The 26,699-nt window shown below is 43.4% G+C and overlaps 1 protein-coding gene across 1 annotated transcript in view; it reads right to left on the bottom strand.

The window, feature by feature from the left end:
• The window catches only part of LOC129332806 (protein broad-minded-like), a 152,470-nt gene that overhangs the window by 33,881 nt on the left and 91,890 nt on the right, over positions 1-26,699 (bottom strand). Inside the window, exons 26-28 of the mRNA XM_054984072.1 lie at positions 24,962-25,055; positions 19,734-19,859; positions 4,207-4,290 (exon numbers count right to left, since the gene is read on the bottom strand). Of these exons, the coding sequence (XP_054840047.1) occupies positions 4,207-4,290; positions 19,734-19,859; positions 24,962-25,055 (304 nt within the window). The remainder of the gene's footprint in view (positions 1-4,206; positions 4,291-19,733; positions 19,860-24,961; positions 25,056-26,699) is intronic.

The following is a 26,699-nucleotide window of genomic DNA, read 5'->3' on the forward strand; positions in this document are numbered from 1 at the left end:
CGGAGGAATAATTTAGAAGTGTAGTGGGAAAAAACAGATTTCTTATCTATTGGAGGATGGAAAGCCAAAATTGCTGCCAAGTACACTTTAACAGAACTATTGGCCAAACCCCCTAGTTTAACCTCCCAAAGGAATTCTAGAATCTCAGGCAAGGAGGAATAAAAAGGGTCTAGATTCCGGCGTTGACACCACCCAGAAAAACGTTCCCACTTGAATGCATAGGATTGTCTTGCGGAGAGGCGCCTAGCATTCAATAAGACATAAGTCACAGCTTCAGAAAACCCCGCTCCTGGGTTATCAGCCATGCTGTCAGTTTGAGTCGTTGAATGTCGTGGTGTAGAACCCCTTCCAGGACAGAAGGTCTGGAACAAGTGGCAACCTGACCGACTGCATCTGCAACCAAAGGAGAGTGTGAAACCAAGCTTGCCTCGGCCAAAAACGGGCTATCAGTATGACTGTTGCTCTGTCCCCTTGGATCTTGCTCAGAACCCTGGCTAACAGGGGGAATGGGGGAAATGCATAACACAGAGGACCCGACCACTCGACTTGAAATGTATCCCCATCTGATCCGGGGCCTAGACCCCCTCTGGAACAATAGCGATGGGTCTTGCGATTGTCCACTGTGGCAAAGAGGTCCAGATCTGGGAACCCCCACATTGAAAAGATTGAAATGAGGTACTTGTTGCTCCGAAGAGACCACTCGTGAACATCCCAATGCAGCCTGCTCAGCTGGTCCGCCTGGAGGTTCTCCACCCCTGGCATGTGTACCGCTCGCAGCCATACCGAGTGTCGTATGGCCGAAGTCCACAGCTTCATCTCCTCGGTACAAAGGGTCGCCGATGCCGTGCCACCCTGCCTGTTGACATAAAACATTGCAGTCGTGTTGTCCGTCAACACTTGCACTGATTTGTTTCGCACGGTATCTGAAAAGGAGATCAGCGCATTTGAAATAGCCCTTAGCTCAAGGAGGTTAATATGTTCTGAGCGTTCAGCCTCTGACCATGTACCGTGAGCATAAGCACCCTCACAGTGAGCTCCCCAACCCAACAGGGAAGCATCGGTGGTTACTGACAACTGAGTCTGGCGATAACCAAACTCTATTCCCTTAAATAAATTTGCATCCTCAAGCCACCATTCCAACAAGGCCACTACTCGTCTAGGGACCAACAATCTCCTGTTCTGAGAGTCAGAATTAGGTGAAAATGTGGCATTAAACCACAATTGCAAGGGCCGCATGAACAGCCTAGCAAACGGGACCGCAGCTGTGGTAGAGGCTAAGCATCCGAAGAGAATCTGAATATAATGTGCTGACTGAAAACGGCACCGCTTAAGTCTAAGGACCATGCCCTTAATTCTAGCCGCCCTGTCTGTGGGCAGGAAACCAGCATTCTTGATCCCATCCAAGATTACCCCTATAAATTGCACAGACCGTACAGGGGCCAATTTTGACTTCTTTTGATTAACAAATAGTCCTAGTCTAAGACATAAATCTAGAGTCAGGGACACCTGGTTAAACACATCATCAGCCGAGCTACCGACCAGGAGCCAGTCATCCAGGTACGGAAATATTCGACAGCCCTGCAGCCTCAGATGGGCCACCACCATGGCTATACACTTCGTAAATACCCTAGAGGCAGTAGCCAATCCAAAGGGTAAGACTCGGTACTGATAAATCTTGTGATCATAAGTAAACCGTAAGTACTTTTTGTGTTCGGGAAAAATGGAGATATGAAAATAAGCGTCCTTCAGGTCAAGGACAGCAAACCAGGAGTGCAGAGGTAAAAGGGTCAGAACTATCTGTAAGGTGACCATTTTGAATTTTTGAACTCTAATCAGCTTATTAAGGGTCTGTAAGTCTAGAATGGGCCTGAGACCACCATCCTTCTTCTCCACCATAAACAGGTTAGAGTAAAAACCTAAGGAGGCGGAATCGCGGGGCACCTCTTCAATTGCGCCCTTTTGAAGTAGGGTGGTCAATTCAGCTAAGATCTCTGAATGTGGAGGCCCCGAAGAAAAGACAGGGAGACGTAAGTAAGGTAAACTCACAAACTCAATTTTATAACCAAACTGAACAATATCAGAAACCCAAACATCAGAACTGATGGAAAGCCACTCCCTCCAGTAAACACTAAGCCTGAACCCAAACATGGGTTCAGGTCCCTGTAATTGTCAGAATTGTTTATGGGACTGGGGGGCTTCCTTAGCCTGCTGTTGCTGGGAACCAGGCTTGGAGCGGTGACCTTGTCTGCGCCTTGAAAAAGACTGTTGAGGACTTTGGTAGTTCCTCTGGGACTGATAAGAATACCCCTGATAAGGCTGGTACCGATATGGTCTGCCTCGTTGGGAAGACCTGAAGTAAGGTCTCGAAGACTGTTGAGGGGCCTGGTGCAGGACACCATAGGACCGTGCTGTAAGACGATCCGTCCTCTTCTTCGACAGATATTCATCTGTCTTCTCAGAGAAAAGTAAGGCCCCTTCAAAGGGTAAGTCTACCACTTTATTCCTTGTCTCAGGCGGGAGAGCAGTCGTGTGGAGCCACGCAAACTGTCGCAAGACCACTGCAGAGAGCAAGGAACACGCAGATGTATCAGACAAACTCCTGCTCGCATTAATCTGATGTCTCGAAAGGCGGGTGGCCTCCTCTTGGATGACTCGCAGGAGGGTCCGCTGATATTCAGGGAGCCTGGGGAGAAAAGCTGCCACCTTCTTCCACAGGAAGAGCTGGTAGGCCGACATCATAGCTACATAGTTGGTCATCTTGATGGCGAAAGCAGCAGAGGTGTACAACTTTCTCCCCATGGTATCGACCTTCCTACTGTCTTTGTTAGTAGGGGCTGACATGGAGCCTTGTTTGCCTCTCGCCTGCATCTCCTCTGTAACCAAGGATGAAGGAGGTGGATGGATCGACAGGAAAGGATGATTATCATCTTTAGTGCGACAGAGACCTTCAACTTTCCGGTTAGTGGCGGAGATGGAAGCAGGTTTGACATTGAGCTTCTTCCACAAATCCACAAAACCATCGATCAGTGGGAAAGCTACAGAAGGCGTGGAACCCGAGTAGATGTGCTGATAGATCTTATCTGTAAACTTCGACTCCGTGGAAGTCATTTCCAGATCCAGCGCCTTAGCCATCCGCTGAAGCAGTTCACTGTAGGCCCTGAAGTCGTCCGTGGGAGAGGGGTCCTCCACCGGGCCAATCTCAGCATCAGGTGAATCCGAAGGGGGGGGACTCACTATATCTTGGTCGGCTCCGATGGTAGTCGACTTTGGAAAGACGTGGAGTTCCGCGGGAGTCATCATACGATCGGATCCTGAATGAAGGCTAGAGCGATTCCCTTCTATAAGAGCGATCCGATCGAAGCGGGCTATCCTCCAGATAGTACAAGGCTGCCCGTCCCTCACTGCTGTGGCGCTCCCTCGATCGGCTCCGAGTAGGATATGGGCTGTATCGACGGCCCGATCTACTTCGATAACTGCGACCCGATCTAATGGACCCAGATTCATGGGAGGTCGATCGCGGTCGTCCCGTCGGAGTCAGGGGTTTCTCGATCGGAGCCGGGTCTTCCTGTGAGGAGATCGCCGGGGTCGGAGCCGGGCATCAGAGTCCTTACGCCTCTTTTCCGGCGGGTCGGATCTGATCGCACCCGAAGCCGATAACGGAGAGGAGATCAATTGCTCCAGGACCGCCTTGTCCCGTTCAGAAGAATGCTTTCTTTTCTACAATACTTTTAAGAATGAAGACTACAGATCTCGTAGATATTATAACAAAGTAACTAAATAAATAACTAAATGTAAAGCCACATTTCATTTTGACTTTTAACAAACTGACCCTCTGGGATAGACAGGCTACTCATTCAAGTGAAATATAAATATACGTAAGTAAGCTGCTTGAACAAACATTAAAATATTCTATACTAGAAAAGATTAAAATCAATATAATTAATAAACAGAAATAGTAGAGTAGTAGATTTTATACTGATATGCCACCTTTCTTTCTGACTGAAAAAATACAGGGAGACGAACACAACATATAAAATAAATTGAAACAGACAAAGGGAAGACATTTTGATGTCTCCACCTACCCTCTCCTGATAAACTGCAGAATGGGCTATCTGATTAACAAGTCTAAAAAGGGGGAAAGTTCGTTGACAGTAACCTTTTATCAATTCATTAAGTCAAAACAGAAGAATAATAGACAAAAATTACCTTTATATTCTCTTTTACTAAAGTAACATTCTGATGGTGTTTCAGAGAGATGTAACACAAACGTTTCAATTAATTCTGCCAAATCTGCAATAAGCCAAAATTATTGTTACAAAAGCAACATATACAAAAAAGATGAACCACATTGCCCAACAAAATGAACACATTTGAGTAACGAAAGCCATTTAAACTGCCCCATGCTTATTCACTCTTGCATAGGAAAAAAACTCATTCTGCTTTTGTATTCATAACAACATTTCTAACTTAAAAGTTAATTTTAATGACTTTTCTAACAACCTATTTTAGTGTAAACTGAAAGGTAATCTTTTGTTATCCAATCCTCCAAGGATTACTCCTGAATAGAGGTGGGCACGAACCGGGAAAAAAACCCAACCATGGTTCATCCCGTTTTATGAACCCTAAACTTTCATGAATTTGCCTCAGTTCCTGAACAGGTTTGTGATTCGTGGGGTTTAAATGCCCCTTTCCGTACTGCTGAGAAGCAGCAAGGAAAGGAGCATTTCATCCCAGTAGGCTTGGATCAGCTGCTTGTCGGGGAGATCCCCGACAAGCAGCTGATTCGGGGTTTAAATGCCCCTTTCCCTGCTGCTGCGTGCCGGCTGTTCTGCTTCCCATGTTTGCTGGAGTTTGCTTATTCCCACCTGGCTTTAAAAGCCAGGAAAGGGCTAAATGGCTGGTTTTCCCTTCCTCCTTTGGGGTATGCACACACACACTCATTTTTTAAAGGCAAGAAAGTGTTGCAACGTTGTAACTTTGTAACATGGCAACATTGTAACATTACTGCACTTTCCTCCTGGCTTTAAAAGCCAGGAAAGGATTAAAATAGCTGCTTTTCCCTCCCGAACAAAGTGGCAGGGAACTGATGTTAGTTTCCCTGCCACTTTGTTTTCAAACGACTGTGCAAAACGCTTGGTTTTTATTCCCTTTGGCAAAGTCTGAAACATGCCTGAGTGACAGCCTGCTCCTTCTTCTCTGATTTGTCAGTGCCAGCTTAAAAAAAAACCCTATATGATCAACCAAGAGCTGAGGAGTGGTTTTTTAAAAAATTATTCGAGATTGGCTTTTCTGTCAGTTAAAACCAGTCTGAAGGCAGTCTGTTGGTTTCTGACAGAATTTGGAATCAGGGAGTCTGAAAAGAAAAGTCAGACAGATTCACCTCTAGAGTGAAAGGAGAAGACTCCTTTGCATTAACTGTAGTATTACTGTCCTGAGGAAAACTATCAGGACTGTCCTGAGGAAAACCAGGACTATCAGCAATAGTCCCTTGCAGCATTTTTAAATTACTCTAAAATGGCACAGGCATCCACAGCTTGGTCCCATGGATGCTGTAAAATCCATTGTGGCTTTCAGTTCCCATTCCAGGATCTTGTTGGCAGAAAAAAAAGGGGGCGGGGTCTTCCCATGCTTCTGTATGTCTGTTCTTCAAGGAACAATATTAATAATTCATAAAAAGGAAAGGATTTCACTTATCTAGCTCCAGTATCACAATCCCTTGCGGAACAGTTATAATCCCAGTGACTTGCATCTCACTTCGGAAGACAGGGGTAAAATAGGAATGTATTACCCACTGAAATCTAAGAAGATTACTACCAATTGATTGACAACTACAACCACACAGCATAAGAACATTAAAGAAATAAAACAATATTTGCATTTTTAAAAATTAAGCAAACCTAAATAAAATTTCTGTGTACAGTTTCTCACTGATATCCTGTATAGTTATACTTTCAATAGTTTGCATGTATGATACTACATTCCTATAACAAACACACTGAACTAATAGCATGTGGAAGGGAAGGGGGGAAATAAGGTTCCCTTTGCAAGTTCTTGCAGGCTTCTCATTGTGCAACTGAGCGCAGCAGCTGGCACTGCACAACTGGGTCATGGTTTTCTCAGGGGGAGGGAAAGAGGGAAAGCTGAAGATGGGGATAAAGGTAGGTTGACTGGCGAGTGCGAAGGAGAGAAGGAAGCAGGAAAAGAGAAAAAGGCATGGGGACTTGCAGGGAAGGGAAAAAGGAAATAGTGGTAGAGGGGAAATGAGATGCCCTCTGCAAGTCCTTTTGGGTCCTCTGCTTGTACAATCCTAGTTTAAGGAGTTTTGTTCTTGCACTCAAGTAACAATTCTTTCCAGAGAAGAACAATAAAAATGCCTAAATAATCTTCCTTAAAGTTCCTCCATTAAATCTTACATAAATCTTGCATCTTAAATCTTACATACAGTCATTAAAACATAAATTGTGTCTTCTCTGTTGTTGGGGCACCTAGAGGACTTCTCTTCTGTACCATCTTCCGGGTTAGAGAATCATAGACCCACGGATTCGTTTTCGTTTTCCCAGCCATGTCAGACGCTCCTCTCCGCAGGTCCGGAGGAAGCGGCCGAGCAGCCTGACCGGGTGGTTGACCTGTGAGGGTTAACCCCCAGGACTCCCAGTGAGGGGGTGAGGGTCCGGAGCGCTGCGGGAAGAGCCCCCTGAAGTCGATGCAGGAGGTAAATTGCCCGTCTGCTCCTATGGAGGCCGGCAGACTTGCGCAGCACATTGCGTGCTGCCGGGCCATGGAGAATGGCAACAAGCAGATTTAAGGTGAAAACCTGTAAGTAAGCAAATCCCTTCTGCTATTCCAAGCGTATGCGAAGGATTGGTGGGAGTTGAAGCTAAGAAGGTCCGGATATCTCCCCCTTCACTGAGTTTCGGAACTTAGTTGGCGGTCCCCCCCCCCCCAAGATGACGATGAAAAAGCAGAGCCCTGCTGTGAGCAAATCGGTTTTGGCGACGCTACAGGAGAAGGGAGAAACTCTTGAAGAGGTGGTTAAACGGTCGGTCGTTGAAGCTATGAAGCCCTTTGTTGATAAGCTAAATGAAATCGGACAAAGGGTTGGCTCAGTTGAGAATGAAGTGAAAACCATTAAAGAGGCAGTGTCTGGGGCAGAGCAATCTGCTCGGGAAAATGCAGTACTCATGAAAGCAACAAACAAAGAAGTAAAGCTTTTGGAGAATCAATTGATAGGATTACAAGTGGATCGTGCTCAGACGGTATTGCGTCTTCAGAATGTGAAGGAGGAGGAAAGTGAAAACGTAAAGGATTTGGTGTCGGAACTTTTGGCGTCATCTGCAAAGGCAACTAAAGAAGAGTTAAAAAGCGATATTCTGGAAGTCCGTCGGACATCTTCAAAATATGCAATGAAGCGTCAGCTGCCTCGTGAGATTATTATTGATTTTTCATCTAAGAAGACTCGGGACACCATCTTATATAATTCGTACAATGTGGACTTGGACTTTCTGGGCAACAAGGTTAAGATATTGAAGGACGTTCCATTTTTAGCTTGGAAAAGAAGATTCAAATATAGAAGGTTTGCAGCTCTTCTGAGGAAGCGTGAAATAAAATACAAATGGTTATATCCGGAAGGCATCTGGTTCAGATATAAAGACCAAGCCTACAAGATAATATCGGAAGTACAGCTGAGGGACTTTGTGTTTAATCATCAAGAGTTCCAGCAAGAAGAAGATTTAGAATCTGAAGGGGGGAGTGGGGAGGAGTGAGTGAGCACAGCTACCGTAGCTGTTCAGAGAGAACTGAGACCGAGACCCGGGGGGGGGGGGGAGAAGAAGACCTGATCCTGATTGTAGTTTGTATTTTATAAGATCTACCAATCTAATAGCATATTAGAAAGTTTAACTTTAAATAATTGTATTATGAAGGGAATACAATTCTTGTAGATGTAGTGTGTGTTTTTATATGTTGTTTTTTCCCTCTCCCCTTGTTCCCTTTCCTTTTTTGTAGTTTTTGATGTTAGCAATTAAAAATAAAAAAATTATATATATAAAAAAGAGAATCATAGACCCACTGGGTTTTTCTTGTTTTTTGGTAGTGAGGAGCTGGCCTGATGTCTGAAGGTGGGGGATAGGGTTAGGAGGGAAGGGGAAAGTTTTTTCTCAGTTTGCATTTTAAAAACAGCTTTTGTTGTTGCGTATGTGGAGGTGCTTTGATTTGGCTTTTGAACTTGGTGTTAGTGTTCATTTTGCTGTTTATGCTTTGGAGTGGGGTGTCTTTTGTTTTCTCCTGTTTGAGTGCTTTGTTCATAGAAATTTGGTGTTTTATAGTTGCTGTTAATTTTTGCTGGTTCAATTGCTCTTCTACGGGGAGGGGTTCTGTTATTCCTTGTTGTGGGTGCTTTCTTGGCATAGAAATTTTGTGTTTCATAGCTGGTGAAAATTTTTGCTGGTTGTTCTTGGCGGGGGTAGGGTTTCCTGTTTTCCCCTGTTGTTGGGGCTTGGAAAATTTCCCATCATAGGGAAGAATGGAGAGTGGCTGAGCAGTTTCTTTAGGAGCACTTGGGAAGTGGTGGGGGGGGGCTTCAGTTTGGTTCTATTGGGCTTTCTGTCTGTGGAGAATGCATTTGGGAGTGTGCCTTTTGCCATGACAGCCTTGTTCCAGTGTGTTTCTGCAGTGGAAGTCAGCTTTTATTCCCTCCCCCCCCCCATAATAGGAACAAATGGAGTGGCTGGGAGCATCTTCTTCAGGGACTCATAGAATTAGACTCTTGGCATTTTTTCCCACAATAGGAACAAATAGAGTGGCTGGGGGCACCTTGTTCAGGGGCCCACAGAATTGGACCTTGAGGCTCAATCTCCCTGAAACTTGGGGGGTCTTTAGACGATAGTCAGGAGTAGTTTCTCTGCAAATTTGGTGGAGTTTGCTTTAAAAATGCCATCTCCACCCCCTGGATAGCCCCCAAATAGTTTTCCTCCTAGGGAATAATGAAGAGTGGCTGGGGACATCTTTGAGGGCCCATAGAATTGGCCCCTGGGGTCCATTCTTCAGGTCTTTAGAGGTCAGTCAGGAGTAGATTCACTGCAAATTTACTGAAGCTTGCTTGAAAAATACCCCCCCCCCCGCCCAGCCCACCAGATTGATTTCCCCCTAGGGAACAATGGCAGAATTTAACCAAATTTCTCCAACATAATCAAGCCAAATCAGAGGTTTACCAAATTCAGGGAGTGCTGTACTTTTGGGGGCTCCCCGAATACTGAATCTGGATTTACCGAATTCTTGTTTTCATGCACATTCTACCCACCACTTAATACAATGGTCTGCATGATGAGGTCAGAAAGGCTCCCACTCTCATCCTGCAAACCATTCGGTAACAGGGCTATGTTATAATGGAATGACTCAGGAATAAGTTCTAATAAAGGGAAATGGACAGTGGACTATACTAGGCATAGTGCATAGCCTCTGTTGCTATATATATTATCCTGCTACATAATTTCTTCATTATTTAACCTGTCTCATTTCAGGTTTCTGCCATCTACCTGATGCACTGCTTCCTGGATGTCCCATCCCGCTGACTGCGTTGGCTTAAACTGTGTAATCTGCCTTGAGACTCAGTAAGAAAGGTGGACAAAAATAATTTAAATAAATAAATATTGATTTGCCATAAGGAGTCAATAGGGTCTACAAGGGTAGCCCTGTCACAATTGTCCTTTCTTCCTTCATTATAATAATCGTCTTGCCATCAATCTCCAATGGATCTTGAAACTGTTTTGTCACAATCCTCTCTTTCATATTTCGTGTTGTAAACTGCACAATCACATCTCTTGGTAGTTTCCTCTGGGTTGCTATTCTCGAATTCACACGGTATGCCACCTCTAGGATAGCCACAACTTCCTCCTCCTCCTTCCCCAGGTACTCAGCCAACACCTCAGTCATCTGTTCTTGCGCTGACTTTCCTTCCACTTCTGGCAAGCCACGAAAACGTAGCTGCTTCTCCATATGTTTAGTTTCTGCAACTGACATTCTCCCCTTCACCAATCTCATCTCTGTTTGTTGCGTGTCTGCTAAATTCTCCATCGCGTCTTCTACTGTTTTAACTCTCTGCTGCGTTCCTTGTAATTCACTTCGTATTGTTTCCATACCTTTTTTCACTTCTGACAGCTCCGATTTTACTGTCTGTGTAATCTCTTTAACCTCTTTTATCAGCTCCAATTTCGTGTCCTTGAGTTCTTTAATCATATCTAAAAGTTTTTTGTCCAGGTTTTTATCCAGGTTTTCTATTGCCGATTGCCACTCTTTTTTTGACATCGTGGGGCTTGCTTTAGCTCGCTCCCACGAATCCGCTCTCTTCCTTAACTCCGTGGCGTAAAGTTTAACGTTTTTCTATTTTAAATGTCCCGGTCTTCTTATAGAAATTAAATTTTAAAGAGTCCAAAATGTCGGGCGTCTTTTCTCTATGGTTTCTCTATGATTTTGTAATCCAAGATGGCCTACTTCCTCTTCCGCTGAAGCCGCGACCCTTCCCCTTTCAAAAATGGCGATTCCCTACTTCCTGCCCTCCAGCAAGGGCCGCTTCTCTCCAGCCACTCTATTGTTATTACGCACTTCCTGTCTCCCGTCTTCCCACAGCAGATCTCGCGATGGTGTCTTTTTCTCACAGCTCCAAAGCCACAGGTATTCAAAACAATAGTCCCATTTCTTTAATAACTTCTTTAAACTTAGTCTCTTTTTAAATTCGATTCCTGCCGAGTCTTCCCCTCCTTTTCACTAGTCTGTTGCAGTTTAAAAATCTACTTTTTTTCCTCTCTATTTTTATCAATCTGTCCCGTCTCAGAAGATAATGATCTTTACCTTCTCTTCACTTTTCTCGGGTTGTAATCGCTGTTTCGATTTTAAGTTCTCCTCTCAGCTTCTTCCCCCAATCGATGCTTGGGTATGTAGGTCTTATGCCAGCCGAATTGGCCCCAAAACTGCCGCAGAGATTATAGCCGACCCGTCGCAAGGTGGGACCTCAAGGATCGGGGGGAGACTCGTTGTGTAGAGCCCCCCCTCGTCCGAGATCTAGCTCACCCTAGGGTCTTGAGCTATATCGCTACTCAACAATGACTATAAAATTTTTGCGAAGATATTGGCGGAGAGATTGAAGGGGTGGCTCTCGGAAGTCATAGAGGAGGAACAAGCAGGCTTTTTGCCAGACAGACAAATAAGAGACAACTTAAGGACAGTGATCAATGCTATTGAATATTATGACAAGCGTTGTGACAAAGAGGTTGGTTTCTTCTTTGTTGACGCTGAAAAAGCGTTTGACAATTTAAACTGGGACTTTATGTTTGCCACTATGGAAAAGCTGCAATTGGGAGAAAGATTCATCAGAGCAATTAAGGAAATTTATAGAGACCAGAGTGCAGCAATTGTGGTGAATGATGAATTGACCAAGAAATTGACGATAAGTAAAGGAACAAGACAAGGTTGCCCGTTATCTCCATTGTTGTTCATTTTAGTATTGGAGATTTTGATGATACAAATACGTCAAGATGATGAAATTCGTGGAATAAAAATAAAGGACTATTCATACAAGGTCAGAGCATTTGCGGATGACATAATGTTAATTGTAGAGGACCCATTGGAGAACATGCCAAGAGTGATAGATAAGATCAAGGAGTTTGGAGACTTGGCAGGTTTCTTCATTAACAAAAAGAAGTCAAAGATATTATGCAAAAATATGACTAAGCAGAAACAACAATTGTTAATGGAAACAACGGATTGTGAAGTAACAAGTAAAGTGAAATATTTGGGAGTCGAATTAACTGCAAAGAACATAGATCTATTCAAAAACAATTATGAAAAACTATGGACTCAGATAGAGAGAGACTTGATTAAATGGAATAGATTGAATTTGTCATGGTTGGGCAGGATTGCAGCAGTTAAGATGAATGTGTTACCAAGAGTAATGTTTTTGCTACAGACAATACCAATCATCAGAGACTCCAAACAATTTGAAAAATGGCAGAGGAAAATATCAGATTTTGTTTGGGCAGGCAAGAAGCCTCGAGTGAAAGTGAAAGTTTTACAAGATGCAAAGGAAAGAGGCGGAATGCAACTGCCCAATCTGAGACTTTATCATGATGCAATCTGCCTAGTTTGGTTGAAAGAATGGATGACATTAAAGAACAAGAAACTATTAGCCCTAGAGGGATATAAAAAAATATTTGGATGGCACGCATATTTATGGCATGACAAAGTAAAGGTCAACTCGATGTTCCTGCATCACTTTGTTCGGAGAAGTCTATACATAATCTGGAAGAAGTACAGAATTTATTTACAAGAAGGAACCCCTTTGTGGGTGGTTCCATATGAGGTGATAGACCCGAGAGCTGTTGATAATGAACAACAATGTTTAACGTATAAAGAAATAACTAAAACTGAAGCATCCAAACTTAGAATAAAGACACAAGAGGAACTATCACCTAACTACGATTGGTTCCAGTATAGACAGATCAGAGACTTATATAATTCGGACTCTGTAAAGGGAGGTATACGAATAGAGAATTCGGAACTAGAGCAGACCCTTCTTAAAGAAGATAAGAAAAGAATATCCAAGGTATACCAAGTACTGTTGAAGTGGTATACCGAGGATGAGATAGTTAAAACACAAATGGTGAAATGGGCTATAAACTTTAATAAAGAAATAACAATGGAGGCATGGGAATACTTGTGGAAAACTACAATGAAGACAACGACATGTATTAATATCAAAGAGAACATTTATAAAATGATCTATCGTTGGTACATGACACCAAAGAAGATTGCGCTAGGGAATTTGAATACTTCTAATAAATGCTGGAAATGTAAGAAGCATGAGGGCTCCCTCTATCATATGTGGTGGTCGTGTGAGGTAGCCAGGCAGTACTGGGGGGAAATAATAAGAGAAATGAGTGAAATTTTACAATTTCAAATTAATAAGAACCCAGAACTCCTGCTACTGAACTTGGGAATGGAGGGAATTCCAGCCCAACACAGGACGTTGATATTTTATATGACAGCAGCAGCTAGACTTTTGTATGCGCAAAAATGGAAAGTACAAGAAGTGCCAACTATTGAAGATTGGACTTACAAATTGCTGTATATGGCTGAAATGGACAAGATGACAAGAAAATTGAGAGATCTGGACTCAGGGCAGTTTAACACAGACTGGGAGAAGCTGAAACAATACCTGGAGAAGAAATGGGAGGTGGGAGGAAAACTGTGGCAGTTTGAGAACTACTGAAGTATTGAAGTAGAGGGGGGAGACTTTACCGGGGGGAGAAGAGATAAATGTGAATTAATAAGCAGTCAGATTAATAGATTGACATATATATAGATATATATAGGTTAACAAACAGAACATAGAGAAAATAATTAATTATAAGGACTAAATATAAGGAGCGATTAACTAACAATATTTTCTTTTTTTTCTGACAAGTTTTGTACCAAACTGAATGTCTGAAGATATAGATGGGTCAAATTGATTGACTACGTGAGGAGAGATATATAGAACTATTATAAAAAGATAGAATGAGTGATATATATAGAGAATAAGTCAAATTGTTTGATATAAACGAATGTATGATCTATATGGTTTATGATATATAGAAATACCTGAAATTGAAAAATTGGGATAAATTGTTTATCTAAGATGGAAACAAAGGCTTACAGTTTGGGCATATAATGTTAAAAATAGTTAAGGATGTACTGCTTAGAATAATGGAGAATATATATTTGTTTTAGATAGAGGAAGCTAATAAAAGTAAGGGAAAGGGGACAAAGGGTTGGAAAGCTGTTGGAAGTCAACAAAAAGGGGGGGGAAAGGGAGGGGGTTAGAGATGAAAAAATTGGGGAAAATTGAATGTAAATGTGGAAATAATGGATTCTAACCCAATAAAATTTTTTTAAAAAAAAAAAAACAATTGTCCTTTCTTGTTCAGCAGCCTAAGGAAAAATAGATATTCCCCAATTCTTGGCTGAAAACGAACCATTGGGTACTTATCGTGAAGGATCCTTTTCCTCTGAGGAAAGGAGGACATCTTGAAGCTGGGTGATTCCCACCCTTCAATTAGGGAGGCAGAAACTAAGTTGAACTTTCTGTCTTCCTGGTGGTGCCACCCTTCCATTCATTTTGGTAACTCCAAAAGTAGTAGTAAACCTTTAATACTATTAACTAAGTAACTCTGAAAAAAGGGAACAGATTGAACACAGAAGAACAGGAAGAATGCATTAAATAGATATGAAAGGGAAAAAACCTGAGATTTAACTTGGACCAGGCTTGGCGATGACTCTGCGAGGGACAAAATGTCCTCTTTTCTTCAAAGGAGAAGGGCCCTTCATGGTAAGTACCCAATGGTCCATTCTCCCTCTGAGGCAGAGACATCTTGAAGCTGGGACCTCCCATAGCAGTGTCCTAGTCTTTAGGTGGGTCATTGCCTTCTGTTTGGAACACATGTTGAAGAACTCTTCTGCCAAAAGCTGCGTCGTCGGAATCGTAGGTATTTAGTTTGTAATGCCTGACAAAGATGGATATGGAAGACCACGTAGCTGCCCTACAAACCTCTTTCACTGTGGTATGCTTAGAAAAGGCCGTATTTGTTGCTGCACTGCACACTGAATGGGTTGTAATTCCCACAGGCACGTCAAGGCCTTGAAGTTTGTAAGCTTCTGCAAAGTACGATCTGAGCGTCCAGCTGATGGCTGTCCTGGACATTTCCTTGCCCTTGTTTGGTAATGTAGTGGAAATGAACATTGATGGCATCCTTCTGATTTCTTCGGTTCTAGAGATGAACACCATCAGAGTCCGTTGTAAGTGTAGGGTATACCATGCTTTTTCACTGGGATGAGACAAATTCAGCCAAAACAAAGTTAGGTAAATTTCCTGGTTTCTGTGAAAGGCGGAATTTATCTTAGGAATGAATGGGGGATCCGGTCTCAGGATTACCTTGTCCTTATGGAATACGCAAGGCTCTCAGCTCCGAGACCCTTCATGCCAAAATGACTGCTGTAAGAAAGAGGGCCTTCATCTGTAGCCATTTGAGGTGTGTCTCCCTGATAGGCTCAAAGGGTGGTTTGGTAAGAGCGGAGAGCACGGCATGAAGACTCCATGCAGGGAATCTGTGTGACTGGGTGTATCCATGGGAGAGGTTCCCCTGAGGAATCTGCATAGATGAGGGTGTCTTGGGAGGCTGTGACTCTGGTATAGTGGCAGAACTGTTACGAAGGTGGCTGCTTGACACCTCAGAGTTGGTGCCTGCAGGCCATTGGTGTGACCGTCCTGCAGAGAGAGGAGTGCAGACTCCAATGGAGGCTCAGCTGTGTTGACGCCTTTCCTTCGGCACCATCTGATGAAGGCTTTCCACGTTGTGTTATAAATTCTGTTGGTGCAAGTTTTTCTGGAAGCTAGTAAGATATTTACCACCTCCTGTGAATATCCTAGACGTGCCAGTTGTGTTGTCAGGGACCCCCCTCCTCCTGTTATGGGGCCTGCCATGAACTGTGTCAGTTTGCTGCGTTGCTGTTTTAAAGATCCATCAACGACTCTGTTTAAGGGCAGCATTGCCCATGCTTGTTTCCTGTTCACTCTGCTGTAATGGACTGTGCCACCTATGCCTGCTTCCTGCCTCCTTGGGCACCTACCTCACCAGGGCCCAGAGCCATGCCACTAGCAGCACAGTGCCAGCCGGAGGGAATCTCCATGAGCCTGGCCAGGCACCCCTGGTCAGTTTCCATGGAGAGCCCCTTGCAGGACGGTCACTGGGTCTGCCCTCACCACTAGGCAGCCTGCTAGCAAGCCCAAGAAGTGCCAGGAGAGAAGCCCTGTTCCCAGGCAGCAAAAGGACCATCATGAACCGTGTGCTTGAGGCTGCCATCGCAAGACCCGGCTCCAGTCACGTCCACGGAGCCCAGCCTCGCCCTGCTATGCATATCGCTGGAAGCCACCCTGGAACGGAAGCTACGTGCCAGCCGTCCAGAACACCTAATGGACACATTTCAATACAACCACCACATTCCAGAACCGATGCAATCAAGACAACTCCAGCTTCCTGGCTGATTCAATCAACCAGCCCGGCACTCCCCTCCCCTCCTTTGTCCCCTCTTCCCAAGGTGTCACAATCATATATTCAGATACTAAAGTGGTCCATTAGGGATAGTTGTAGACCCATTAAGCCTTTGTTTCCCCCTTTGAGAACCACATGGAAGGCACTCGCCTCAGGTTACGTTTTCAGGTATTTAAGCAGGCTTTCTCTGCCATGAGGTGCGCGTGCCATTCCTATCTTGAACCCTCTCTGTGTGTCTAGTGTAGGCATTAGATATAGCCATGCTTCGCTGCTACATCTTTATTCCACGCCGTGACCAGGTGTGTATTACCCCTACTCATCGATCTCAAGTGGGTTTCCTGCTCATGCAAACGGCTCTACTTTTCCTACTCTTTATTTCTTAGTTCTTGTATGTACCTTGCTTGTGTGTGTTACTGTAGGCATATGCAACACTATTAGTAAAACACGTTTTATCTTTATTAGTCTTGCCTCTTTATTGCACGAGTAATCTGGAAGACGGACTCTGGTATAGCTGGTTAAGATCCGCAATAATTAAACCCAGACTGCAGCTAATTTCCCCATAAAATAGCAGTTCTGGTAACAGTTGTTGCCGTTCAATCTCCATGTGGTTAAGTGGAGATGCTCCAGATGCGGGTGCCACACTGGGCCCTAGTGGAGCATGATCAGAGAAACTGGGATTGCCACTGGCGGAAGGATTGACCACTTTTGCAGAGTCGAGAACCATGGAAGCCTGGGCCAGTATGGTGCTATCACTATCATGTCTGCTCTTTGTTCTCTGATTTTCCTCAGCAACTTCGGTAGAACCGGAGTGGGTGAGAAGGCATACAAAAGAGCCCGAGGCCACTGTGATATAAGCACATCTGTTGCTTCCACTTCTCGGTGGAAGTACCGGGAGAAGAATCTGTTCACTTGGCAGTTTGTCGGGGAGGCAAAGAGGTCTACTTGAGAACTGCCAAACTGATTAGTGATTAGGTGAAGTAGATCTGACTGTAGGGACCATTGCCCCTGTTGAAAGGGTTGTCTGTTGAGCCAGTCTGCTTGCACCATTCAGTATGTCCTTGATGTGCTCTGCTCTGATGGAGGCCAGATTCTTTTTGGCCCAGGAGAAGATTCCCAGAACCTCCCTGTGGGGAGACATTGACCTGGAATCTCCCTGTTGGTTGATGTAGGCCTTGGCAGATACATTATCCAATCTAATTAGCACATGATGACCCGCTATCTGTGGTTTGAAATGTAGGAGGGCCAGTCGTATTGGCTAAAGCTCCAGGAGATTGACTGGGATCTGCTTTTCTGCTTCCAACCATTGACCCTCTGCTGGAGAACCCTCCAGAATGGCTCCCCAGCCCATCAGGCTGGCATCTGTTCAAGGAGGGAAGTTTGTACTGTTTCCCTTGGAGCAGGTTGGGTATCTTTGTCCACTGTTTTAGGTTGGCTTTCACGATGACTGGAACCCAGATAGATAAGTCTCTTTTGTGCATGATCTGGAACTGGGATGGCCTCAGAAGATGCTGTAGATATCTGGTATGCGATCATCCCCACTGAATGGCATCCATACTGGAGATGAGGAGTCACATTAACCTGGCTAAGGTCATCACTGAGGTGGATTTGGCTTTGATGACTATGAGAGACATTTGTCTGATCTTTTCTGCCTTGGTTTTAGTCATGAAGACGCATTCTTGGTTTGTGTCTAGGATGACTCCAAGGTGCTCAAGTCTTTGACTGGGCCTGAGGGAGCTCTTTAAGAGCTCCAATAAGAAGCCGCCGGTTCCAGTTGCCTCCATGCCAGAAGCAAAGGGCCTGGGTTGGAGATGAGGAGGCCGCTGCCGTGGCCAATAGAAAGAGCAGGAGGAGAAGGCAAAGGGGGGAAGGCAGCAGTGATCTCTGAAACTTCCCAATGGTGAGAAATGCTGCTGGGGAAGAGAAGCAGGAAGAAGGCAAAAAAGCAGAGGGCGGGGCTAAACTGAGTTAAGGAATAAGGAATGAGGAATGAGGAATGAAAAGTGAAAGTGAAAGTGAAAGGAGCGAATAGCGCACACTAAAGAGCTGCTCTCCCTGTGAGGCAGAAATGAAAACTGAATGGAAGGGCGGCACCACCGGGAAGACAGGAAGTTCAACTTAGTTCCTGCCTCCCTAATTGGAGGGTAGGAATCACTCAACTTCAAGATGTCCTCTGCCTCAGAGGACTAACTCAGTAATTACATTGGTTAAAGAAGCCAGCTTACAAATTCAAGAGGCAGCACATGACCTGGGACTGGACCACCTACTTCTGCAGAATAAAGGCAGGAATGGCCTCAAATTTATTGACTTCTGTTCTCTAGTAATACTTCAATAGCTGTCATCAATTAAAACACGTATGTCACTATTCTAACAAAAATTCTCTCCTGACAAAACATTTTTCTTCTATTGATTTTTTCCCCCCAGCTGAACCTTTAACAGTGCTGTGCTAGGAGGTTAAAAATTATATAGCGGCAAATTTTCAGCTAACTTTATTTCAGGATAATCATTTTATCTCCAGACTTGCTAGCCTGCATTTATGAATTCGTTGCTCGGCTATTTGTTGCTCAGCTGCTGATAGAAAAAGAATTTATCAAGTTTCTGTCTTCATTATTAACAAAGTGTAAATATCACAGAAATATTTTCATTAGTCATAATTGAGTCCAATACAAATAATATGCTTTGTATCTGGGTAATTGATATGGCCTATTATAAAGAACAATACATTTTTCACCCTTTATAAGTTCATTAATTTTAAACATCAGGACTTGCAATTTAAATACTTATATTTAAGCAAGTATTTCCTAAACAAGCTGTTACAAAATTTTGCATTCAGTGTGATACATATGAAAGAAGCAGTCAGAGACAGAAAGGCCTGGAGGGATACGATCTACAGAGTAGCCAAGGATCGGACACGATTAAATGGCTAGGATTGGATTGGTGATACATATGATTTACATTATCTAAGCTGAAGAGCAGTCTGCCAGTACTTTTGTACTCACATAAATTGCTGGTGTGAATGCTAAACAATAATACATTTTGAATTCTATTCTAAATACACTTTAAAAATTGCTAGACAAACAGCAGGCATAAAAATACTATTATGCTAAAGATCCAACAAAATCTAATTTAAGAGCTGTTATAATTCAAGTTACTTAAACTGGCAGTCTTCCACACAAAGATGAACAACTCTGGTTGGCTTAAAGTTTCCATTTTTAATGTAATTTTTTTCTGCTCGCCAAGATCCTAGGTCATCAGTTTACTTCACAATTACTCCTGCCACACCATTCCTTACAGTGGAACTGTTAAAGTCATAAGGGAAACATTGCATTCCCAATGCCGTGCTGCCTCCCTGCTGCTAATGGAGAGGCAGGAAGGAATCTGTAAAAAAACTGGCAGCCATAAGAGAAGTCAACCACATGTGTGCAAGCATGTGCATACACTCACACTTAGGAGGAAGAGATAATGAAAAGTTCTAAGTTATTTGTCCAAAAGGAATAACTATCAAGGGTAAAGTCGTATCAAAATAACTGACAAATTGGTTTACATGTCTTGGCCGTCCTCCAAAAGCCCTCAGACTTAAATAATGGAATTATCAAGATAATATGATGGTAAAATAATTTCATTTTGGGAAGAAAATATCTATGTATAAGTACTCACTCGTTCCACTCAAAACGTATGGTTTACTTTCCATGATTTCACAGAACTGTCTTTGAATATTTTCAATCCAATTGATTTGTTTATGTGGATTCTTTAAAGCTGATAAAAGTTTGCTAATATCGTCATCTAAAACAAAGAGGAAAATACTGTGACGAAAACTGTGGCTTTATTTTTGAGAAGCCAGTATGGTGCAGTAGTTTGAGTTTCTGAACAGAATCCAGGAAACCCAGATTCCAATCCCTATCCCGCCATGGAAGCTTCCTGGGAGACCTTGGGCTGGGCACACGCCCTTAGCCTAACCTACCTCGAAGGGCTTTCGTGAGGATAAAATGGAGGAGAATGATGTACGCAGCTTCAAGAGAAAGATGTAGTATAAATGAAGTAAATAAATAAAATTGTTTTAAAAATTCTTTAAAAGGTTAACTAAAAGCTTCCTATTAGATATGTTTCTAAAAAAACTAAAAAAAAAACCCAGGCTCTGGTTCCACAGTTACATTCACCAGCATTCAATGCAGTTCACAGAAGAAGCCTCAATACATTCTCTGCGACTGAGAAAATCCTCCCATGGCTGCAGACCACTTCAAGCTGTGTGTGTTCAAGGCCTTGTTTACCCTTCTAATGTGCATGACTAAGGAGAGCTCAACGCCAATAACGGTAATGGTTGCAATGCCCATTCAAAGCTTCACCTACATGACACTTGTTTCGTGCTCTTCATCTAAGAAGCTCAGGATGGTGTATAGATGAATTCATGAATTGTGAGATGAATTAGTCGCTGTAGCTCAGTCTAATCGAAGATAACCCAGTGAGCTTCACCATGGAAAAGAGCTTTGAACCGAGCCTGTACTGGTTAAAACACTCAAAGCTACTACTCCATACAGGTCATGTAAAGGGGACACACTTAAAAGTTGCGAACAAGTCACTTTTTTTTCTGGATTAGACTGAACCAGTAAGCCCTCATGCCTACATGCACCATAACAAAATCAAAGGTTTCCTAGCTTGAATTCATGTTCTTTAACAAATAATGGTTTGTTGTTTGCTTACAAACAAGATTTTAAAGCATGACTAATTCTGGGTTGTAAGCAAGAAACAAACTGCAATTTATTCAAAGCCCCTGATTTGGTCATCACAACAATTTGCAGTTAGTCTAAACAGGAAGTCTTCAACCTTAGCATAACATTCAAGGGGAAGACCACCCGACTTGTGTTTTTGCCAAAAACGAAACATGATTTATTTGTGACATCTGAATGAAAATAAGCATCTGTGGGGGTCCAGTGAGTCAAACATATTCATGCCTCTTAGAATCCAAAATAGTTAAAGCAAGCCAATAAAATCTTCTTCTTCTACAAACTGACAAGCACTAGTAAAGAAAGCATGACATACTGATACAGTACTTAGCTTAACTCATTTAAATCAGCAATTAGAAGACATCTGGATATACACAAATCAACAAACTGTAGAGGGAAGAGATTTCTAAGTAAGAGGTCCAGAGGAGTTAGCCGTGTTAGTCTGTAGTAGCAAAATCAAAAAGAGTCCAGTAGCACCTTTAAGACTAACCAATTTTATTATAGCATAAGCTTTCGAGAATCACGTTCTCTTCGTCAGATGCATGGAGGGCAGAAGGAAACTGGCCAAATATAGAGGAGGAGAGGGGGGAAGGAGGAGAGGGGGGATGTAAACAACTCCTTTGATATGGAGATGCAGAGAGCTCCTTTTGGTGAGGGGATCAGTTTGCTTGTGTAAAGGTTCAAAGGAGTTTGCCGTGTTAGTCTGTAGTAGCAAAATCAAAAAGAGTTCAGCAGCACTGCAGCACAAGCCCTCGATAACCACAATCCTCCCCGCCAGATGCATCTTTGTCAGCCAGTCTAAGAAGTAAACCATAGAAACATGTACCCATGTACAGCTAAGGCATTTAAAGGCAGGAGGGCCTGCTCAAAGCAAGCTACTTCCACAGTGGGGGGCCGTGGTGTGAAAAGTGGCTTTATGCACATGGGTAGTCTGTGGCTTGCTGGTAGAGCATCTGCTTTGGCATGTGAAAGATCCCACGTTCAACCCCTCAGCATCCTGAGTTTTCAGGACGTATGTCAAACCCTGGACCTACTCGCAAAGCTTCTAGTGCAGCCTGAAGCCTCCATGCTGGTACTTAATGGCGGTTCCAGAACCCAAGGGCAGGATGTTGGCAAAGGGGCAGTGGAAAACTTGTTCACCTCCTCGCAGCTCCAGCCACAGGAGCTCTTCACAGAGGTGAAGACCTGCCAAGAAGAGGAAAACACTCCCTTAAGGAGGAACCCCTGCCCCAAGAGAGTGGCACTCCAGGCACAAGGCTGGAGTTTGCAGACACCCCTATCAAGATGGAAGCCCGTAGCCCCTCCAGCTCGCTACTCAAAGTGAGCTACTCCCAATCACCTCTGCACTGGGTTCAGCACAGGTTCATATACTCATCATGGGTCCCTGCATCCCAACAGTCTACGGCAATCTCATACCCTAGCAATTTCATCTAATGAGATTAACTTTAACAGTGCCTGGTACATTGGCAAGCCCATGCCAACGCAGTGCTCAACAGCCTGCACTCCCTTGGAAACCTCCCACACTTTTTAGAATGGGAGCAAAGCCTGCAGGGGGTGCCTACATGCCACACACTACCCAGATGACTTTTGACAGTGGGCCCTGCAAGTAGCATGGCCAGCTGCAGCGCTCAGGCACCTTCCAGGCTCTAATTGGGGAGCTGGGGGGGGGGTGTCTCACCACTTGGTTAGTCTATCTTGCTATTAAATAAGACTCTGCTTGGACATTCCCGCCTCCTTAAGACAAGCTCTAGACCTGCAGTAGCTTATTCACCAGGCCCTACCCTGCAAAAGTCTTCATTCAAAGAATCACAATTCTTCATCAGGCATCTTAACTTTACCCTGCAGGGTGTCCCCGGGAGGGCTTTCTGTGTACATTTTATCAGGCCTATTGCTGGGGACCCCCCACGCCACCCCCGTACTACCAAATATGCATGACTTGGTGCATGAGTACTGCAAAATTTGGCTTTCTTTCCTGTCCAGTTTTAATGGAGTCTCCCTGTGGCAGGACAACTGGGATTTGGGTTCTAATCTACAGGTGCAGTCCATCAGCGCAGGCTTTGGGAATTTTTGCAGGGTCACTGGTGCTCAAAAAGGTGGCCATATCAATGAGTGGAATGGATCTTTACACAAATGTCCCCCCCCACCCCTTTTAGAGCTCTTCCCAATACTGTTAACAGGGCCATTTGGTGGAGACAGCTCAGGGCCAAACGGCGTATTTTGGTGCAACAATGAGATGGTGTTCCAGGTTCAAACAGGCAGTCCTCATACTCGACAGGTCATACACCTTGTACACAAGTTCGTATTGGTTTGCTTGTCTGCTGACATCTCATTCTCAACCCAATAGGCAGCAGGTACGGATTGTAGCATTGTTGAATGCCTTATTTCACTCCTGATGGAGAGGTTCTTTGGCTGGGCCTTGGATGTGAGTAAGGCCCCAGATCTGTTTCCAGAGGGACTTTGGGAAACTGGGAGTACATGATAATGTAGGGAGTACTTAGTTCAGTCACTCCCTCTGCTCCTTCTTTTCACCACTCTGGGACCAGAAAGGAATTTTCCCTTCAGGCCAGATTGGCTCAAGGATCCTGGAGATGTTTGCCTTCCTCTGGGCATACAGCAAGGGTCTCTGGGAGATGTAGCTGGAATTTCCTGCATAGTAAGGGAGGTTGGACTAGATGATCCTTAGAGTACCTTCCAGTCTTAGCTTCACATGTTTCCACCGTGCCTTTCCGAGGGAGTAGGGACTTTGTCCCCAAGATATAATCTGTCACCTGGTGGCCAGTTCCTCATTCCGGTAAGGCCACCCACCTCGGGTAAGGCCACCCAGTTCCTCATTTGGGTAAGGCCACCAGACATTAGAGGGCTGAAAAAGTATGACACCAAGCTTCTTGGATGTCCTCCCAGCCCCATCGTATGGCCTATCCTATCCAAAATCATACTGCAGCTTTCCAGCACCTGCTGGTCAGCCACTGAGGCTCAGTTATTTAGGACCACTCTCATGCAGATCCTCCTTGGAGTCTTTTGGGTTTATGTGTTAGTGGCTATCACGCACCAGGTTTCTTCTGGGCGAGCTCTGGGGTTAATGACATTTCTGCACATGGTTTCACAGTCTTCCCAGTCTTGAGGCAGTGAACACCTGACCGGCAGTGGGGGGGGGGACACACCTTTGTCTCAAGTTAGCTCTACAAGCTACAAACCAATTAAGTTGTGGCCTTTTTAATTTCCAACATGTTGTCTGTGTCTCTGTGTTACTGTGTCCTCATCCTTCAACACTAAACCCGGAAATGGAAGGCTTAATGCTGAGAAGCTAGTATGCACTCACCAACAATTCTTAATATCACAGGATAATGCAGTGAGGATTTCACTACATAACCAAGTTTCTCTAAAACTAGCCTGAATTTTCTTAAATTGTGTATAAAATGTAAAATATCGGGTTGCTTTTATTACGGAAATCCTAAATTCAAGAAACAATAATAAAGTTACCTGTAGCACATGCAAACAGAGGGTATTAACTAAAACGTTAAGCTTAATGAGTACATTTTAAAATACAGCAGGGCAGTAGGCCCAGTTATCTACAATTCTGGCATGTTTTGAATGCTCAAGAATCCATTGTGGGGATAAATACAGCCTTTAAAAAACATAGACTACATTCAGTAAATTTCTTGATTTGAAGTGAAGCTCCTCAAAAAATTGTATTTTATTGTCTGAAGAAGTGCCTTCAAGGAGTATCATGTTTGCACTGTTGTTTAGATAATAAATATGTATACCTACTTTAACATTTTGGTGCAAAATTCTGCCTTTGAGGCAATAACTTATAATTTAAAAGTTACTGACTATAAATCCATATTGCAAGTCAGTCCTGAAACACAAGCAAAGTGATGCAAAACAGAAGTTCAAGAGATGAAAAGGATAAAAAGAAATCTTATAGCAAGTCAATGTGGCAACCATCAACTGCTGAAGAATGCATTAAGTCTCACATTTTTCAGACACCCAAGACATATTTTTTAAATTCTTGGTGAATGCATAAAACAGACTAATAAATAGAACTATGGAATCTTCATATGCAGCATCACACTATTAACTAATCCATTAGATCACAAATGAATCCAACAGTAGATGTCTTCTGGTATTTCCAATTCATCCCTCTAATAAACTAATGTTATATACCTTGTCTCACATAATTTTTTCTAGGAAATCCAGCAACATAGCACATTGGACAAGGATACGTTGAAAACATTGGCCATGGATATGGATCGTCGCCCTAAGGGGAAACAATCAAGAATATTGTAAATACTATACTATACCAAATACTATACCAAAGAGTCAATTTTATTCAATTATCCAATAAATCTCACACTTTTGTAACTTTAGGAAATCTACAAACCTGTGTTATATGCACATGTAATATACTAAACTAAACTCGTGTAGTATATTCCAGTGCTTCTACTTTCTGTAATTAAAAACAAATAAAATGGATACAAAACCTAGTCAATGAGAAAGAAGCTTTCTCAAGTAAGTAAGGGATGCTTTTCCCCTCCATTCAAAGGAAAATTATCAGTTTCAGATGAAATGCTTTATTCAAAATTGTATATACTGATTTTATCACCTATACTGTCCTGACAATTCTATTTTCATTTTTGTGAGGGTGAAAATCTATAGAAAGGATGGCTGGTAAGAGAGGAAGACGAACAGGGCTGCACTTACCTGTAACTGTTGTTCATCTGGGTCTTCTGTGCAGGCACACACTGGGATTGTGCTTGTGCAGGCCAGCTGTTCGGAACAGGATTCTGTAGCTTTAAAGCTTCTGAGCGGGCAACCCCTCCCCCCCCCTTTGGATCACAGGCCAGCTCAGTTTCCCACCAAAAGGGCCCCCTTTCCCTCAGTTCTCCTCTGCTGTTGCAAACCCCCAGAAAGGAGAGCTCACAGCAGGGCAAGAGGTAGGAAATGTGTGCCTACACTGAAAGATACACAGGACACTCTAAATGCCTAAGGTGAGCAACCACCACAGTCATACATTTAATAAAAACACATGGTGCGGTAGCCAAGCCAAAAAGCAAAGCAGTGTATTGATAGACCATCCCACCCTAAATGAACTTAAGGTATCTCCTGTGATCAGGATTCACAGAAAAATGGAAGCAAGCATCCTGAAGATCAAGGACTGCAAACCATAACCTCTCAGATCATAGTTAAAACCCCAGGTAAGGCAATCATTCTGAATTTAAACCTTTTAATATATGTATTAAAATCACACACGTCCGTGATACCACCTTTTTTGTCCACCAGGAAAAGAACCCACAAGGGTTTCCTCTAAGAGGACTAACTGAAGAGCACTTTTAAGCAATGAAGATTGAATCTTGTCCTGCAATTCAGGAAGAGTGTTCTGAGATACTTGTGTCAGTAAACATGTAGGAGGCAAGGAATAAAATTCCAACCTGTAACCATTTTTAATTATCGAAAGAACTCATACATCTGTTTAAATAACCTGCCATTGGGCAAGAAATTGCAACAATCTATTATGGAACATAATAAACATAGAGAGTTCAGACCGCCCAAGTTAAATTTGATTTTTTTGCTCCTTAGCAGGTTGGTGCTGATGGACTGGCTTCGAGCGAGCAGCAGACTTCCACCTTGGCTGTTGTTGAGAATAATGAGTGCACGATGCAGGATACTGGGAATTATATGGATGGTATCTAGAGGATCAGTAGTGATGTTGTTTATATTCATGCTGAATTGATTCACGGTGTGAAGAGACCTACCAAACTGGAGGAAGGATGCCATAGGACCTTGCTGTTTGACAGTCTTTCTTTTTCTTGGACAGATATTCATCTGTCTTCTCAGAAAAAACAGGGTTGCACTTACTAGTAACTATTGTTCATTGAGGTCTTCTGTGCAGTCCCACATGGGA

The sequence above is a fragment of the Eublepharis macularius genome, chromosome 1 (genome assembly GCF_028583425.1).
Source record: "Eublepharis macularius isolate TG4126 chromosome 1, MPM_Emac_v1.0, whole genome shotgun sequence".
NCBI classification, from domain to species: domain Eukaryota; kingdom Metazoa; phylum Chordata; class Lepidosauria; order Squamata; family Eublepharidae; genus Eublepharis; species Eublepharis macularius.